The sequence below is a fragment of the Vulpes vulpes genome, chromosome 4 (assembly GCF_048418805.1).
Source record: "Vulpes vulpes isolate BD-2025 chromosome 4, VulVul3, whole genome shotgun sequence".
Taxonomy (NCBI): Eukaryota; Metazoa; Chordata; class Mammalia; order Carnivora; family Canidae; genus Vulpes; species Vulpes vulpes.
This window is the reverse complement of record NC_132783.1, coordinates 53791503-53810411: the sequence shown is the minus strand read 5'-3', so window position 1 is coordinate 53810411 and position 18909 is coordinate 53791503. Positions and strand designations below refer to the sequence as shown.

The following is an 18909-nucleotide window of genomic DNA, read 5'->3' as shown; positions in this document are numbered from 1 at the left end:
CCAAAATCAGTGTTAGTTTCAGTGGTGAGGGCATTGTAGGATTATTACTAATTTCCTCATGTTTTTGCCCAGGAATTCATCTCATAATTTTTGAAGATCTAGAGTTACAAAACTACATTATATAGGAAGACCTGTGTGCCTCCTCTCCTTTTAATTTTTTTTTATTTTTAATTTTTTCCTTTTTTTAATAAAGCATGAGTATTTTTCCAAAATATGATTTTTTAAGTAAAGTACCTAAACTATAACTGAACATTAAGCACATCTTAAAATATTTTGTTAAACTAAAATAGAAACTAGTTGCCCATAGGAAAAAAAATTCAAGAATTTTACCTTAGTTTACTCTGCTTCTTTTATTCCCATCCAGCCACATTGTCAGCACTGTATTCTTCAGCAGTCTCCTTTCCTCATGCATACTCTGATTTTTCATATTGGGATTTTAGCATCAGCTAATCCTTGTGTTATTAGGGTTGTCTGAATTTATGTAAACCTCTTTTAACCTTTCTTCCTATTTTGAGTAGGCAAGGACTGTGGTAGGTGCAATTATTTAATCTAACTTCACTGTGTTAAATTTTTAAAATTCTTCATTGACATTCCAGGAAACCTTTTCATAGGAAACCTCAAGGGTAACCATTTATAAGCAGACTCTTAACATTTCTGTGCAGCCCTGTTTGATTCATATCTATGATTGGTTCCTTTTACTTCCTCCTGAGTTAGTTTCTCTTTTTTGCAGGTAATTTAATCCAATTTACATTCACATTTTGTATTCAACCTAAGCATTTCCATAATGCCCATCACCATATGTAACAGCTCTCCCGCTGTTTGATAAATGAGGTTTATAAAGCAGAATATCTCAAAAGCATCGATTCCCAGAGCTATGGTTGCTGCTAACCCTGGTAGAAGTAACACTTTCAGCTAGCTTATCAAGTTCCTCTCGGGCGTCTGAAGGACACGGTAACTCTGTCATGTTAATCAGCTTTTGGGGAAGAGCAAACTAGCTGAGCTAAAAGGAAATAGAAGACATCCTGTAATGACTTCCTATTACTGAAGTGCATGTTTCTATGGGCGTAACTCTGATATAAAAGGCAGAAATGTTCAGATCTCAGCATTGCACTGTTAGGAGCCCCATCCCTTCCTCATTAGGAGTGGCAGGTGGCTTAGGAGGCTGCAAAACCCTTTCTGATGATGGTGACAGCAGTAGTAATCAAACCCTATGGCATGTGGTGAATTCTTTTTAGCTGAGCGGACAACTTTCTGTTCAGAGACCTGGAGCTCAGGAGCCACTGTTATTTAATGATTTTATTTTCTGAGGTGGTTCATCAAAAGTTACTTTTTCCTGTCGGTACTCAACCTACTTTCTTTAAAGATACTTGAAAGTTGTAGAAAATGTTATTAATGAGCATATTCTTTATTTTAAAATTTTTTGAAGATTTAAAAAATTTTATTATTTATTTGACACAGAGAGAGAGGGAGAGTGTGCACAAGCGGAGGGAGAAGCAGGCTCCTAACTGAGCAGGGAGCCTGATGCAGGGCTTGATCCCAGGACCCCAGGATCATGACCTCAGCCAAAGGCAGACACTTAACTGACTGAGCCACCCAGGTGCCCTAAGCATATTCTTTAATGTGAGGTGTTATTTGTGACTTAAAAATTTACCATGTTACTTTTAAGTAACTAACGGTGTTTTGCATCATGATACAGGAGACTCAGGTCATTTGTTAATTGTAGAAGTGGTTATATAGGTATTATAATCTCTCTTCCTCTGGAGGAGCTTGACATTTTTAAGCTGATTAATCCTCATGATAGTTCTATAAAATAGGTCAGTATTATCCCAGGCATATATATATATATATATATCCCAGGCATATATATATATGTAAAGGAGAACAGGAAAGGGAATTGAGTTTCAGTTTTGCTTGGGTGCTGACAGTTTGGTTTTAGTAATCCTAGAATTTTGTTGATGGACATCTTTTTGCCTCAGGTTGCTTGGAAAGGCACAGTAGAATTTTATTCTCTTACTGGTTTTCTTGTTTACTTTTAATTTCTGCTCATTGCATACAAAAGAAACAAAAAGGATATAAATTTGGCCACCAAGAAGCTTCTATTCTTTAATTTACTGGTTAAATGCCAGATATACTCAACGTGTTTTGATTAAAGTTATGGAGAAACAATTAATTCCCTTTTCATCTTTAAAACCATCAGATGATTGCCAGCCTTTTGAGTTACGCTCTTTTGAGTGCCAGATAATCTGGGGGAAAAAACACACATGATAATTCATTTCTCAGGTTGATAGATCTTATTTTCCTTGCAATTTGCCTCTTATTCTCTGTCCCTTTATTTCCTTGAATTATTTACTTCTTATCATTCAGTCATTGATTCAGCAGATGTTTACTGAGTGACTAGACTACCAGGTTCCTCATTTGTTATAGTTACTGTCAGAACACAGTGCATTTCATGTAGATCCTACCCTCTGGGAGTTAACAGGCTAGGTGGGAATGTTAGATGTGTTCCTGTTGTTCCTTTAAAGATTACATAATCTACTTCATTTGCTGAGCAAGTGATCAGGGTTCTAAGTGTGTCAAAATAAGAGTTGTAGTGAAGAGTCAGGTCTGAGTCAGATTACCAACAGTGCTACATTCAGATTTCTAACAAATGCCATCTTTTACAACCACACACATAGAAAGTTCAAGTTTATCTTAGGTTTGTGAGGTTGTGGGAGGAGTGAAATCTAGCGGTTCAGAGAAGGGGTAGCTTTGGGAATGGTGTCATTCTCCTGGGATTTTCCGTGATATTAGTGGGTAAGTCCACCCTTTACTTTTGCACTTGATCTTAGCCAAAAGGCCGATAAGCGATACCCTTTACTTTTGAATTTCTGTGTTGCAGTAACAATTTTGCCATTTTGATGATCTCTCTTTTTTATACCTTGGTGACCTGTGGTCTTGATAGATGTAAGATAGGTAGAATGTTTTTAAGGAATTTACCAGTCTGGATGGTGTATGTGTATTCAACTGGTATTTTACAGTTCTTTAGGATCTACCGGAATCTGAGTAAATACCCTTTCATAGCATGAAATGTTGAAATCTTTGGTAACTCTCCAGCAGATATATATGGTCTCCTATCATTGTGGATTTTGGATTTGTTTTTCACTCATTTTAAGACATGTATTGCAATTTCTATTACAATTATTAAATGACTCAGAGCAGTTGAAATTGTTATGGTGAATGGTTTTAATTTGGAATATTAGCTAATTATGGAGACAGTATAATGAATAAGAGCATGGACTCTGGAGCCAGATTTCCTGTATTGTAATCCTTGTTTTGCCACTCACTGGTTGTGTGATTCTGGGAAAGTTGCTTAACCTCTGTGTCCCAGTTTTCTTAGTAGTAAAATGTGGATAATAATATCTACATATTAGGATTTTCACGAGGATTTAATGAGTTTATCTCAGGTGTTTAGAATAATGCCTGGCCCAGTAGTATTATACGTTAACATCTTCCGTTACAATTTTTTTGATCTTACTATTCCAGCATATTAAATTAATAAATTCATTACATATATATATACACAAAAGTAAGTACTTTGATCATTTTTGTAGGTTCCCTTAACACTGTAGAATTTGATGAATGGTCTGTGTGTGCATACAGGGTAGGGAGATGCTATAAGCTAGGATTGTTAAGAGCGGCTTCACACATTATGCCAGTTCTTACATTTAGACTTTTAAAGATACTCTTTATTTTCAGTTTCTTGGGGTCTTTTACCTTATTGGTCCCCCAAAAAATACCTTGCATATATATATTGGGCACTCTGTAAAAATGAGTTATCCACATACGGACAGAAGATAGATATATCTTCTCTGTGTGCTATGGTTAACATTGCCTCCAGCATTCTGGTGCAAAATTACAAAGGGAAGTGGAGTGAATTAGGCCACTGTGGACATTATAGTACAGGAAGGGCTACTGTATGATGCTCCTACAGGATTGGAACTGTTTGGCAACAGTTAGCCAGGTGATTTGATCTTGCCACAGGTCCAGAAAATAGAGTACAATCAATTTATGCTGAGCCCACCTGAATATCTGTGTGTCATTACTTTAGGCTTCTTGTTAGCTTTGATGGGGGTGAATCTTTTGAGCAGGGATCTAAATGACCTGAAAGAAGCTAAGTGGTTTTCCTTTCTGCATTTTGCAGTTGCTTAAGAAGAAATCATTTTTTTGTTTGTTTGTTTGTTTGTTTTTTTAAGAAGAAATCATTTTGGAGTCTTAACCGGTCTGATCCCTGCTTTTTTAATTTTTATTTAAATGGGCATGTGTTAGGATGCTTTCAGCTGCAGGTAACAGAGTACTAAGCTAAATTCTACGGGAACAATAAGTAAAAGAGATCTTAAGATCTCTTTATAGAGCGTTCTAGGATTGGTTAAATCAGCATAAGGACACCATCAAGCATGCAGGTGCTTGCCATCTGTCTGTTTGGCCATCTTCACTTTGTTGTCTTTTTTCCTTGGGCTTGTCCCTTCATGGTCACCAGGTGACTGCCACAGTTCCAGGCATCACATTCTCACAAAGCTGTATTCAAAGGCAGACAGGAAGGGGAGATTCCTTTTGTGTTACCTTTCAAGAATGGGGAAAATCTTGCCTAGGAACCCCCTCTACCACATCTTCCTTTGCCTCACTGGCCGGGCCTGGGTTTCGTGCCTATCATAGACCAGTCACTGGTGTGCCTGAGTAAGTGAAATAGGAAATACCTGTTTGGCATAGTTCAAGGCTCATCCCCTAGGACTGGGGTCCCACCTTTAGGGTTAAAGGGTTCTAGTGCAAGGAGAAAGTAGGTGATGGCTAATGGGGAAGCAACACAGAGCATCTTCCACAAGGCCGATTTCCTATTGTTTGCAGTCTAGGGTCTTTGATGCTTTAAGGTGGAATCATAGGGTCTTATTATTGCTCCATGTTATAACCTATAGTTATTTCATGAAATCAACACCAGCACCTTCACATTGACCTCGAACAAAACTGAAGGCTACCATTATGAGGCAATGATTTTGTAGTGTTTATTAATATATGATATGGAATGGTGTATTTCTTTTTTTTTTTTTTTTAAAGATTTTATTTATTTATTCATGATGGACCTAGAGAGAGGCAGAGACACAGGCAGAGGGAGAAGCAGGCTCCATGCCGGGAGCCCAACGCGGGACGCCATCGCGGGACTCCATCCCGGGACTCCAGGATCGCGCCCTTTGCCAAAGGCAGGCGCTAAACCGCTGAGCCACCCAGGGATCCCCCAGAATGGTGTATTTCTTAAGAATTTGTATCTTTGTATTTAAGTGCTAGGCACAGTGTGGTAGGCACATAGGGTAGGAAATGTGGTAAATAAATACATGTCTCATAGGTTTTACTATTTTGTCACTTTGCCTGTGCTCTGTATGGGTTCTGGGAGGTTCCTGAACTTATATCAACAAAGATCAGAGTGATGTTTGTTTAAGAAGATCACAGAATTTTAAGGACGGAGGATAAAAGAGTGACTTAAATGGTCAATATTTCCATTTATGAGGCTTCACAACTAACAGTGTTTCCAACTAACATTGGATTTAGTATCACACAGCAGAGCTTCTCTAAAGGGAGCTACAGTAGACATGGCTACTTCAGCTCAGTAACCTTTATCAGTTTAACCCATTTTTAGAAAGTCTGCAAAGATCATGAATGTCTGAGAATAGTGTCTTTAGCAAGTAGTATCACTTGGGCCATGAATCAGGCATTCATTTATTAGTGATTCTCCTGCATTTAACTGTCAAATTTGGGATCCCTGGGTAGCGCAGCGGTTTGGCACCTGCCTTTGGCCCAGGGCGCGATCCTGGAGACCCGGGATCGAATCCCATGTCGGGCTCCCGGTGCATGGAGCCTGCTTCTCCCTCTGCCTATGTCTCTGCCTCTCTCTCTCTCTGTGACTATCATAAAAAAAAAAAAAAATACTGTCAAATTTAAAATCATGAAGCAAACATTAAAATATACCCTTTACAATACTTCCCAGTCCTTACCACCACACCTTTCCCCAGCTGTAAGTAAATTTCCAGGTGACTATGAATATCCATTTGTTAATATGATTGATATAAATACCTTCCACTGATAGGCTTTAAAAAAAAAAAACAGAATGTGTGGGTATGAGTTTATGTATAAGGCAATGGTAGATGGATGGGAGTGGAATTTTGTAGTGATGGAAAGATTTATGCTCCTTACTGATTCTCTAGCTCACTGATGTGGTTGTAAGATTTTTTGAGCCTGATTTAGAGCCTACATTTATCCCCAAGTGCTTTACCAGCAAGGGTCTGCTTTGCCACTATGCTGGGGTTTTTTTAGATGCCAGAATTAGCCTGTTATATGGAAAGTTTAATTTTCTTTCTTGTGATATTTTTCTCCTTTGATACTCTATCAGCTCTTGAAATGAAAACATTTGCAGTGGACTCAGACTTTCAAAGGACTATGATTTACCTCATTAAAATTTGAGAGTGTCTGAGAACTTTCCATGAGGTTTAGTCACAATAGCATTTCAGCTGTCAACTGTTTGGGGTTATTCATATTGCTAGGAAGAGCATCATATAAGGCTCTTTTTGTTTTTCCTTAATGCTATTGCACTAACAGTTGACTATATTTCCTGTGCTGTACTTTTCATCCCTGTGACTTATTCATTCTGTAACTGGAAGCCAACACCTCCTACTCTGCTTCTCCCATTTTGCTCACTCCCCCTTCCCTCTGGCAGCCACCAGTTGTCTGTATTTATGGGTCTGTTTCTGTGTTTTTTTTTTTTTTTTTTGCTTGTTTATTCATTTGGCTTTTAGATTCCTCATATAAGTGAAATTATATGGTATTTGTCTTTTTCTGATTTCTTTCACTTAGTGTAATACTCTCTAGGTCCATTCATGTTGTCACAAATGGCAAGATCTCATTCTTACATCTGAGTAGTATTTTACTGTCTGCATATATGCCACATCTTCTTTACCCATTTATATATGGACAGACGCTTGGGTTGCTTCCATAACTCGGCTATCATAAATAATGCTGCAGTACATAGAGGTGTGCTTATAGCTTTTCTAATTAGGTGTTTTTGCTTTCTTTGGGTAAATACCCACAAGTGAAATGAATGAAGTTTCTGTTTTTTATTTTTTGAGGTGCTTCCATACCATTTTGGTGCAGCGGCACCAATTTAGGGCTCTTTTTTTCCCCCTCTTTACAAGTCTTGTTAATGAGAGCTTGCAGAGAGTTCTTAACAATTTAAAGAACCTGTTTCCCATTTTGCATAGATTCGTGGTCAATACACTTTATACTGTGAAAAAAATTTTTCATTGATTGATTTGGAATCAGCCTAGTGCTGTATGATCATGGTTAAATAGATGTGCTGAATGAGACAGCAAGTTCTCCATTCTGCCTGTGCTCAGAGGCTGTGGGGCACAGAATCAAAATAGTGCAGAAACGGGGAGGGGGGGAGGGGGGTGGTGGTGCATTATGCCTTGGATGCAAGTGCCCTGGTTTCCTTTAAGAAGGTGAAGGCTGCTTGATGGGCCATGCAGGTTCTCCTCCAAGCCCAGCTGGAAGTAAGAATATTGGCAACCAGGAGAAGAGAAAGGAAAGCTAGAAGAGCAGAGATAGCAGTCATGCTGAGCTCACCAGGAGGCACAAGTTAAATGCTTTTTTCTTCATATGGAGGAAAGTAGGCTGAGGTAATTATGGAATGTTTTTGTTTACTGTGAGGTGGTATATAATAGAGATACCCCAAACCAGCTAGTCCTGTTTGAGAAGTTGGAAGTTTTTTGAGATGTCTTTATGAGTGTTAGCTCACGCTTTACCTATCTTTCTGTTCTTTGTTCTTCACTGAAGCACAGAAGTTTTGGTGAATGCATTTCATATTTGCACTGTAGAGACATTGGTGGTGAACAATATATGGGTATATATACTCCGGCTATTTTATGCTCTCCTTTTGGTTGTGGCATATAATACAAATTGACTGGATGCCTGTATCCTTTCTTTACTATTCTAGCTTGTCATAAAGGATGGGCTACCCTCTTATATGGAGGAGGACTCATTTATAGCCTTTATAAAGGTTTTATAAATAGCTACTTTTTATATTTCTAAATTGACACAATGTAATTAGGAGTAGGAAGTGGTAGGCCAGGCCCCCAGAGAGCAATGAGCAATATTTCTCTCCTTCTCTCTATCCTGACTTCTCGTCTCTGTTACACACACACATGCACACGTGCACACACACACACACGCATGGGTTGTATCAGCTGCATGGGTTGAATGGGGGGGGGGGGGAGAGTGCCTGTACACTTCACCCAGGAATAGGTAGGGTCACTGGACCCATGGAATTTCTTTTCCTTGTCATTTTATGAGCTCAAGAAAAAAACCAAACTCTTAATCCATCTCATCATTCCCCATCCCTTTGTTACATCACTTTATGAATTACCATTTAACTGCCTTGATGGAGTTATTTTGGGTCAGAAAAACACTATTTAAAGTTTGTCCACAGTTAAAATGAACCATTAACTTTTGCAGTGTTCCAGCCAAACAGAGCTTTCTAGAGACCTTCTTGGGACTGACCCTCGTGTGTCCAGTTGGGGAGCTTCAGGCTTCAGTGCATGTGGATGAAACCAACCACTAAAAGCTCTGTGACAGGAAAGACTGGAGGTAATCAAAGAATTAAAGAGAAATGAATTCTTTTCTTTGTTGTAGTTTAAGTGCCTACTCTCCAGTTGTCATCATGATCAGGCCAGAGCCACAAATCAAGAAGAAGCCATTGGTCTTCTTTTGCTTCCTTTTTTTCCCCCCCTCGGTAAAGATTTTATTTATTTATTCATCAGAGACACACAGAGGAGGCAGAGGCATAGGCAGAGGGAGAAGCAGACTCCCTGCAGGGAGCCTGATGTGGGACTCCATTCCAAGACCCCAGGATCACGACCTGAGCCAAAGGCAGATGATCAGTCACTGAGCCACCCAGGCTCCCCTCTTCTTACACTTCTGTTGTTCTCTTTCTTTATGGAATTTATGACTCTGAATTTTGTCTCTGTTTTGTGTAGTTTGTATATTTATATTAAGGACTAGGGTGCTTTGACTTTCTTTACACTTGTGTGCAGAATTTATTTCTGGTCAAGATTGCATGGCTGCCCAGGTGACTTGGGCATATGATCCCATAGTATTTCAGTGGGAAAGGATGGTGTACTTAATAAGTGAAATTGATAGAGTTGACTCTTTATCTGCAAAGATAGACCTAGACCATCTAGCTCATTCCATATTCAAAAGTAACTTCCAGATGTATGAAGGACATAAATGTAAAAAGTAAAACTACAAAAAAAAAAAAAAAATTAGAGGAATGCATTTAGAACCTTGGGGATTCTAAAGTGAGACAGGTGGTCCAGAAGCCATAAAGGAAGTGATTGGCAGATTTTTAATTTTTTTGTGATCTAAGGCAAAAAAAACAAAAGATGAGTCTAAGTTGGGAGAAATAGTGTCACGAATTACCAGATAAAGGTTTCATATCTCAAATATAGCAAAGCATCTTTAAGTTGATAAGGAAAAGATAAGCAACCCTGTAATAAAATGGGCATTTTACAGAGGAGCACTTGTAAACAGCAAATGAATATATGCAAATATGTTCAGTGAAATGAAGATTAAAATGAGATACCATTTTATTCATCCATTTGATTGGCAAAAAATTTCAGTTAGTAATATCCAACTGCTCACTGGTTTTGGAAAATGGGAACAGCCATGTGCTGATTGAGGCAGTGTGGGCTACTGCAGTCTTTTTGTAAATCAACTGTGGTTAGTAAAATTTAAAATGGTTATACCTTTTGAATAAGCAGTTCTATTTTTAAGCTTCCTTACACAAATAAAAGTGTTATTATATAGCAGAAGAAAATACTTCTAAGGATGCTTACTGCAGCAGTGTTTTCAGTGGCAAGGTAATGGAAATAGCTTGCTCATACTCTAGGGAAGAGGTTGAATAAATACGATGGATAGTCACAAGTTAAAGCTTTGGGTACCATCTTTATACTGATGACTCATAAATTATTTCCAGCCTCATTTTAACTGAATTTCAAACTTGGTGTCCATTTAAGATCTTCACTTGGATGTGTAATTGGCATCTTAAATTTAACATCCCAAGCCAAACCTGATTTTTTCCCCTAAACCTGTTCTCCACCTTGTTTTCTTTATATTTGTATATGGCAGTTCCAGCTCTCAGGTCAAAAACCTTGAAGCCATCCCTGAACCCATCTCCCTCACTTCACTGTCCTTTGAATTTCTCCCCTTACTTGGTCCTAGACCTCCTGTTTCTCTTCATTGCTTATTTTTCTTCATAGTTTTGGCATATCTGTTATACTGCATTCTATCTGGTCTCTCTTTTATTTAAGCTCCATGAGCTTTGGGGCTGTTTTCTATTTCCCAATACCTAAAATAGTGTTTGGCATATGTAAGTACAGCCTTCAGTAACAATACTGTGTATTTGAAAGTTGCTAAGAGAGTAAATCTTTTTTTTTTTTTTTTTTTAAGAGAGTAAATCTTAAAAGCTCTCATAACAAGAAAAAAATTGTAACTAGGTATGGTGATGGATATTAACTAGACTTATTGTGATCATTTCACAATATGTACAAATATTGAGTCATTATGTTGTGTATAATGTGTATCAAATATTCCTGAAATCAAGAAAGTTCATTGCAGTTCCCTGAAAAAAAAAAGTCAAGCCAAAACTTTATCAAAGAAATTTTACATCCCTTTGATTTTTCCTTCCTGTCACTCTTATGTGGAATTTATTTCTAGACAGGCTTATGTAAGCTTCAGCAGTCAGGCATTTGCTTGTTGGCCTGTAGTGATCTCCATTTCTACAGGTGTGAAACTGAGAAAGAAAGGTACTCCAAGAAATACTGCCTGCACTCCAGGAGATTTGCCTGATTTGTTTTTGGGAAGTATTTATGAAATGAGTTGGAATTACAGTAGACTCATGAACAACACAGGAGTTTGGTACTGACCCCTGTGCTGTCTCAAATTTGTGTATAACCTTTGCCTTCCTTATAACTTGACTACTAATAGCCTGTGGTTGACTGGAAGCCTTGCTGATAACATAAACTGTCGATTAACACATGTTTTGTATGTCATATGTATTCTATACTGTATTCTTAGAATAAAGAGGAAACCTAGAGAAAAAGAAATGTCAAGAGAATCATAAGGAAGAAAAAAATACATTTATAGTATCATACTGTATTTGTAAAAAAGAAAAATCCACATGTAAGTGGACCCATGCAGTTCAAACCTATGTTATTCAGAGGTCAACTAAATATTATTGGTGCAGAGGACCCAAGTATATTGAGTGTTGACATCCTATATGTCTTAGTTTCTTTACCCAAGTATGTGTTGAGTTTCTTTTGTATCTTAAAGCTGTAAGTATTCCAGAATGAGAACCCATATGATTGTTTCTGTGGTAGGTAATTACACTTGCATTGCAGTGACAGCTGCTGACTTAGTTTGTACCTATTCTTCCCCCTGAGACCTCTTTATTTTTAATAATAGCTTTATTAGGTATAATTCATGTACCATGCTGTTTACCCATGTAAGGTATGTAATTTGGCGGTTTTTTAGTATATTCACAGTTATGCACCCATCACCGTGATCAATTTTAGAACATTTTCCTCACCCCAAAAGAGACCTCTTAACGTTAGCTGTCATCCAGCTCTTCTCCCATTCTCCAACCACTGGCTGTGGGCAACCGCTCATCTTTTTGTCTTTATAGAGTAGCCCATTCTGGATACTTTATGTAAATGAAATCATAAGTATGTGGTCTTCTGTGACTTGCTGATTTTAATTTAGCATGTTTTTAAAATTTATAGCTTCTATTTCACTCCTTTTTGTTGCCAAATATTTCATTGTATTGATATACCACATTTTGTGTGTACTTGGTCAGTAGATGGTCTTTTAGGATATTATTAATAATGCTGCTATGGACATTTGTATACAAGTTTTTGTGTGGATATATGTTTTCATTTCTCTTGGGTATATACCTAGGAGTGGAATTGTTGGGTCATAGTGTAACCGGGTTTAACTTTCTAAGAACTGCACACTACTTTCCACAGTGGTTGTACCGTTTTTGCATTCTTGTTAGCAGAGTATGAGGGTCTGAGACATTTTTTTTTAGAAAATCAGATCTGTCCATAAGAGTGCCTACCTCAGGGTTATTGTGAAGATTAAGTGAGAGAAAGCATATCAAGTACTTCAAAGAGTCCTTGGTATGTAGAAAGCAGGGAACAAGTGCTAGAAATTTTAGCATTATTGATATAATGGGTGCTCCATGTATTTAACAAGTTCAGAATTGATGCAGTGTTTTGTGTGGCAAAATGCACAAAATTCACTCCTAACCAATTTTCAGGGTACGGTTCAGTAGTATTAAATACATTTAAAATGTGCTACCATTCACACCATATGCCTCTAACACTCTTTTTTCATCTTGTAAAACTGACACAGTAATGCCCCATGTCCCTCTTCCCCCAGGCCTCTGGCAGCCACAATTCTGCTTTCTGATTTTGACTGCTCTAAACTACTTTATACAAGTGGAATCATACAATATATGTCTTTTTGTGATTGTCTTATTTCAGTTAGCATAATTGCCTCAAGTTTTATCCATGTTGTAACATGTGTCAGAGTTCCTTCTTTTTTAAGCCTGAATAATGTTGCATACTGTGATGTACTGCATTTTGTTATTCCTTCATCTGTCAATGGACATTTTTTTAATGCAACATACAAACAAACCTTATTTTAAAAAGTAACAGGCAAAGTCAAACAGGCACTTATATTAAGAGAAGAAATTCATCTTGAACACCTTACAATAACCTACGTGCAGTTGCATTTAACTGAGCTCTGTTGCTGTGAAGAATACAGCTGATGCACAGGTATGGATTAACAATTTGTACATTTTTTTAAGTATTCACTGAATACTACCTTCTATACACATATACATTAAATTTGAAAAACATTTAATTGACAATCCCCAGTTATACTTCATTTTTGTTGCTCTTTTGGAAGAGGTCATCTAAAGAGAAGAAAATGTGGTTCTGGCTCATGAATCATGTAATGAACACAGCCTAGACTCTGTTGGACATAAGTCTCCACTCCTCTTCAGACATCAGATGGGTTTTCAGTACTTATTTGGAAAGTTCTCTGGGTAACATGACATGCCAGTACTTGTAGTGCTCATCGAAGTACTTGTCTGAGTAGTAGATCTGCTTGTGGGTCATCCTGCGGGTTGGCAGGAGTGACAGTGTACAAAGAGCCAGCACTGTGGGCCTCAATGTCCAGGTCAGGCCGAGGCAACGACTCAACTGCAATCAACCTGTCAATGGACATTTTGGTTGCTTCCATGTATTTGCTATTGTGAATAATACTTCTAAGAACACGAATGTGCAGATACTTTTTTGAGACCCTATTTTCAGTTCTTTTCTACCCAGAAGTAGAATTGCTGTATCATATAGTAATTCTATCTTTAATCTTTTGAGGAAGCATCATACTGTTTTCCCCAGGGGCTGTACCATTTTACGTTCCCATCAACAGTGCACAGGGGCTCTGATTTCTCCCCATCCTCATCAACACTTGTTATTTTCTGTTTTTCTGATAGTAGCCATCTTAATGGGTGTGAGGTGGTATATTACTATAATTTTGGTTTGCATTTCTCTAATGATTAATGATATTGAGCATCCTTTCATGTGCTTATGGGCCACTTAAGTATCTTCTTTGGAGAAATGTGTTTTCAAGTCCTTTCTACATTTTGAATTGGGTTGTCTTTTTGTTAAGTTTTAGGAGTTTTCTATATATTCTGGATCTTATTCTCTCTCTTCTTTTTTTTTTAATCTTATTTTCTTATCAGATATGCAAATTGCAACATATTTCCCTGTTCTTGGGTTGCCTTTTGACTCTATTGAAAGTGTCTTTTGATGCATAAAATTTTTTTGAATTCTCACGAAGTCCAAATCATCTTTCTTTTCTTTGCCTGTGCCTTTGGTGTCATAGCCAAGAAATCCAAATGCCAAATCCAGTGTCATGAAGACTTTTTAATGCAATATTTCTTAATATTAGAATCAGTTGGACAATTAAAAAAACCAGAAAGCATGTGATCTTCCTAAATTTGCTGATTCAAGGGCTAGGATGGAGCCAGATGTATGTATTCAGAAAAGACTCCCTTCTGAATATTGACTCTGATGAAGCTGTCTCTAGGCCCTTTCAGGCTGATTTGATGATTCATCCTTTGTCTTCATAATATGCTGTGCAAATTTTGTCATTGGATTTCCCTCACTATAATAGTCTGTCTTCTGTTAGAGATTTTTCAATCATGGTGGATAGATGGGTAGGTGGGTGAATTAATAACTGGCAGTTTATCACTCAGGGCACACCTGGGATGTTCCCTCTTCCAAGAAGCCTCCTTTAACTCTCTCTCCCCCATGCATAGGCTGGATTAGATGCCTGTCACATGGGCTGCCTTTAGTAGACTGCACATGCCCCTTTCATTACGGTGTGCTATAACATCAGTTTATAGGCCCTGTTTTCTTCTTCAGTTAGAGGGAACTTGAATGCAGAATCATATTTTATTTGATAGCCTCTTCAAATGGTGTTGGGAAAACTGGACAGCAACAATGCAGAAGAATGAAACTGGACCATTTCCTCACACCATACACAAAAATGAATTCAAAATGGATGAAAGACCTAAATGTGAAATGAATCCACCAAAATCCAGAGGAAAATGCAGCAGTGTCTTACTAAACACGTTGCTGGAGGCCAGGGAAACAAAAGCAAACATATATTATTGTGAGAGCATCATGATAAAACATTCTGCACAGGGGAGCCTGAGTGGCCCAGATGGTTAAACATCTTCATTTGGCTCAGGTCATGATCTTGGGGTCCTGGGACTGAGCCCTGAGTTGAGTTCCTAGCTCAGTGGGGAGTCTGCTTCTCCCTCTGCCTCTCCCCTGCTACCCCCACGCACGTGCTCGCTCTCTCAAATAAATTAATAAAATCTTAAAAAAAAAAAAACAACCACACCTCTACAGAGTGAAGGAAACAGTCAACAAAACTAAAAGGCAACCTACAGAATGGGAGAAGATATTTGCAAATGACAGATCTGATAAAGGGTTAGTATCCAAAATGTATAAAAAAAACTTATGAAACTCAATACCCCCAAACCAAATAATCCAGTTAAGAAGTGGGCAGAAGACATGAATGGACATTTTTCAAAAGAAGACATCCAGATGGCTAAGAGACACATGGAAGGATGTTCAACATCACTTATCAGGGAAATACAAATCAAAATCATGATGAGATACCACCTCACACCTATTAGAATGGCTAAAATTCAAAACACAGGAAACAAGTATTGGCAAGGATGCAGAGAGAGAGGAACCCTCTTGTACTGCTGATGGGAATGCAAACTGGTGCAGTCACTTTCGAGAACAGCCTGGAGGTTCCTCAAAAAGTTAAAAATAGAACTACCCTACAACCCAGTAATTGTACTACTACATATTTATCCAAAGGATACAAACATATAGATTCAAAGGGATACATGCACCCAGATGTTTATAACAGCATTATCAACAATAGCCGAACTATGGAGAGAGCCCAAATGTCCATTGACTAATCAGTGGATAAAGAAGTGATACACACACACACACACAGAGTATTACTCAGCCATCAAAGAGAATGAAATCTTGCCATTTGCAATGACAAGGGTGGAGCTAGTGTATAATGCTAGGTGAAATAAGTCAAAGACAATATATGATTTCACTCGTGGAATTTAGGAAACAACAGATTAACACATGGGAGGAGGAAAAAAATGAGAGGGGGCACAAACCATAAGAGACTCTTTTTTTTTTTTTTTCATAAGAGACTCTTAATGATAGAGAACAAACAGGGTTGATGGAGGGAGGTGGGGGATGGGTATTAGGGAGAGCACTTGTCATAAGCTCATGAGCTCATGTGTCATGAGCACTGGGTGTTGTATGTAACTGATGAATCATTGAATTCTCCTGAAACTGATATTGCACATTATATTAACTAGAATTTATTTTATTTATTTATTTTATTTATTTATTTATGATAGTCACAGAGAGAGAGAGAGAGAGGCAGAGACACAGGCAGAGGGAGAAGCAGGCTCCATGCACCAGGAGCCCGATGTGGGATTCGATCCTGGGTCTCCAGGATCGTGCCCTGGGCCAAAGGCAGGCGCCAAACCGCTGCGCCACCCAGGGATCCCTATTAACTAGAATTTAAATAAAAATATGGGAAAATAGAATTATATCTTCTCTTTGATTTCTAATATATATAGAATCTTGCATATGATAAACTCATAGTTTAGTTGATGGATGTATTGCATTTTATTTTATTTTTTAAAATATTTTATTTATTTATTCATGAGAGACACAGACTGAGAGAGAGGCAGAGACATAGGCAGAGGGAGAAGCAGGCTCCATGCAGGGAGCCCGACGGGGAACCTGATCCCGGGACTCCAGGATCACACCCTGGACTGAAGGCAGGCACTAAACCGCTGAGCCACTCAGGAATCCCCTATATTGCATTTTAAAATCAGCTTTCTTGGCGTGCCTGGTTGGCTCAGTGGTTGAGCACCTGCCTTTGGCTCAGGTCATGATCTTGGGGTCCTGCGATCAAGTCCCACATCAGGCTCCCATAAGGAGTTTTACCAGTCATAGAGGATCAGGTGGCCATCACAGTCATGATTGAGAACATTTCTTTTATCCTAACCTTTCTTGTGTTTTTTCCCTACATCTGCTTTTTGTTGTTACAGTTTTGACTTTTCTAGGATTTTATATAAGTGGAATCATATATAATCTTTTGTGTCTGGCTTTTTAAAATGGTGCTTATGAGATTCATATATTATTGCATATGTTTGTCATATTTTGTTGCTGAATAGTACTCCATTTTATGGATATAATGTTGTTTATCCATTTTTCAGGTAATGGACCTTTTTTTTTTTCTTTCCAGTTTGGGCTGCTTTGAGTAAAATTGCTAAGAATATCTGAGTACAATTTCTTTTGGTAGACCTATTTTTAATTTTTCTTGAGTAAATTCATAGGAGCTGATTTATATGGTAATTTTATAAGAAACTGCCAGATTTCCACAGTGACAGTACTATTTTAAATTTCTACCAGCAGTTCGTAAGAGTTCTAGTTGTTCCCCATCCTTACCATCACTTAGTATTGTCCATCTTTTAAATTTTAGCCATTGGAATAGAATCTCATAGTGGGTTTAGTATGCATTTCACTAATGACTAATGATCTTGAGCAACTTTTTGTGTGCTTATATTTAGCTGTTCATATGTCTTATTTTTGGCAAAATGAATATTTGAGTATGTTCCCATTAAAAAAAATAAAAATGCTTTCCTTAATTTTTTTTTTAAGAGTTTAAGAATCCCTACACCTAGTGTGAGGCTCACACTTACAGTCCTGTGATCAAGAGCCATTTGCTCTTATGACTAAACCAGCCAGGCATTCCACTGCTTGTCTTATTCTTGAGATATAATAGTAATCTATATATTCAGGATGAAGACTTTTATCAAATATTTTGCAAATATCCCAATCTGTGGTTTTCCTTTTCATTTTTTTGACAAGTGTCTTTTGAAGAGCAAAGAAATTTTTTTTTTTCTGAAGAACAAAAATTTTTATTTTGTAGAAATCCAGTTATCAATTTTTGCTTTTAGGATTCATGTTTTTTTTGTGTGTTTTGTTTTTTTTAGATTTTATTTATTTATTCTTGAGAGAGATAGAGAGGTAGAGAAACAGGCAGAGAGAGAGAAGCAGGCTCCATGCAGGGAGCCTGACATGGGACTCGATCCCAGGTCCCCAGGATCACACCCTGGGCCGAAGGCGGCGCTAAACCGCTGAGCCACCTGGGCTGCCCTGTGTTTTGTGTTTTAAGAATTTTATCTAGCCCAAGATTACCGTGCTTTTTCTCCTAAATTTCCTCCATCAAATTTTATAGTTTAGCTCTTAAATTTTGGTCTATGTTCTGTTTGAATTTAATATTTTGTATGTTTGTGAGATAATGGTCAAAGTTTATTTTTTGCATATGGATATCCATTTTTCAGTACCATGGTTGAAAGAAAGACTTTAGCTCCTACTGAATTACCATGGTACCTTTGAAAATTAGTTGTACTGATCAATTTCTGGACATTCTGTTCTGTTAATCTACATACCTGTCTTTAATCAGTATTACACTGTATTGATTATTGTAGCTTTACAGTAAACTTTTAAAGTACATAGTCCAGATAGTTTAAATCTGACCTTGTTTTTCTTTTTCAGAATATTTTGGCTATTGTAGAAATAAGTGAGTCAGAGAAAGACAAATACCATATGATTTCATTCATTCATGGAATTTAAGAAACAAAACAGATGAACATAGAGGAAGGGAAGGAAAAATAAAATAAGACGGAAATAGAGAGGGAGGCAAACTGTAAGAGACTTTAACTATAGAGAACAAACTGAGGGTTGCTGGAGGGGAGTAGGAAGGGGCATGCATGGGGTAACTGGGTGATGGGCATTTGAAGGAGAGCGTTTGAAGTAATGAGCCCTGGGTGTTGTATAAAACTGATGAATCACTGAATTCTACCTTTGAAACTAATAATACAGTATATGTTACTTAAATTGATTTGAATAAAAAAATTTAAAAATATTTTGGCTATTCTAGGTCTTTGGCTTTGCATATAAACTTGAGAGTCAGCATTTCAGTTTTTATCCAGAAGTCCACTGGGATTTTCATTGGGATCACTTTGAGTCTCTAGACCTATTTGGGGAGATTGACATTTTAGCAATATTGAATCTTCTGATTCATGAACATGGTATACATCTCCATTTTCTGGGCTGTCTTTATTTCCTTAGCAATATTGTGTAC

General features: G+C 37.7%; 1 protein-coding gene and 1 pseudogene across 18 annotated transcripts in view; one reads left to right on the top strand and one right to left on the bottom strand.

Moving 5' to 3' along the window:
* Positions 1–18909, top strand: part of HERC3 (HECT and RLD domain containing E3 ubiquitin protein ligase 3) — a 114060-nt gene that overhangs the window by 17395 nt on the left and 77756 nt on the right. For 4 of the 18 annotated variants that reach the window (XM_072754940.1, XM_072754938.1, XM_072754941.1 and 1 more), the window contains one exon: positions 8533–8664. The exons of the other annotated variants lie outside the window; for them this stretch is intronic. In XM_072754940.1, the coding sequence (XP_072611041.1) occupies positions 8616–8664 (49 nt within the window). In that variant the 5' untranslated portion in view covers positions 8533–8615. The remainder of the gene's footprint in view (positions 1–8532; positions 8665–18909) is intronic. 18 annotated transcript variants of the gene reach the window in all.
* Positions 12996–13289, bottom strand: LOC112919649 (cyclin-dependent kinases regulatory subunit 2 pseudogene; annotated as a pseudogene).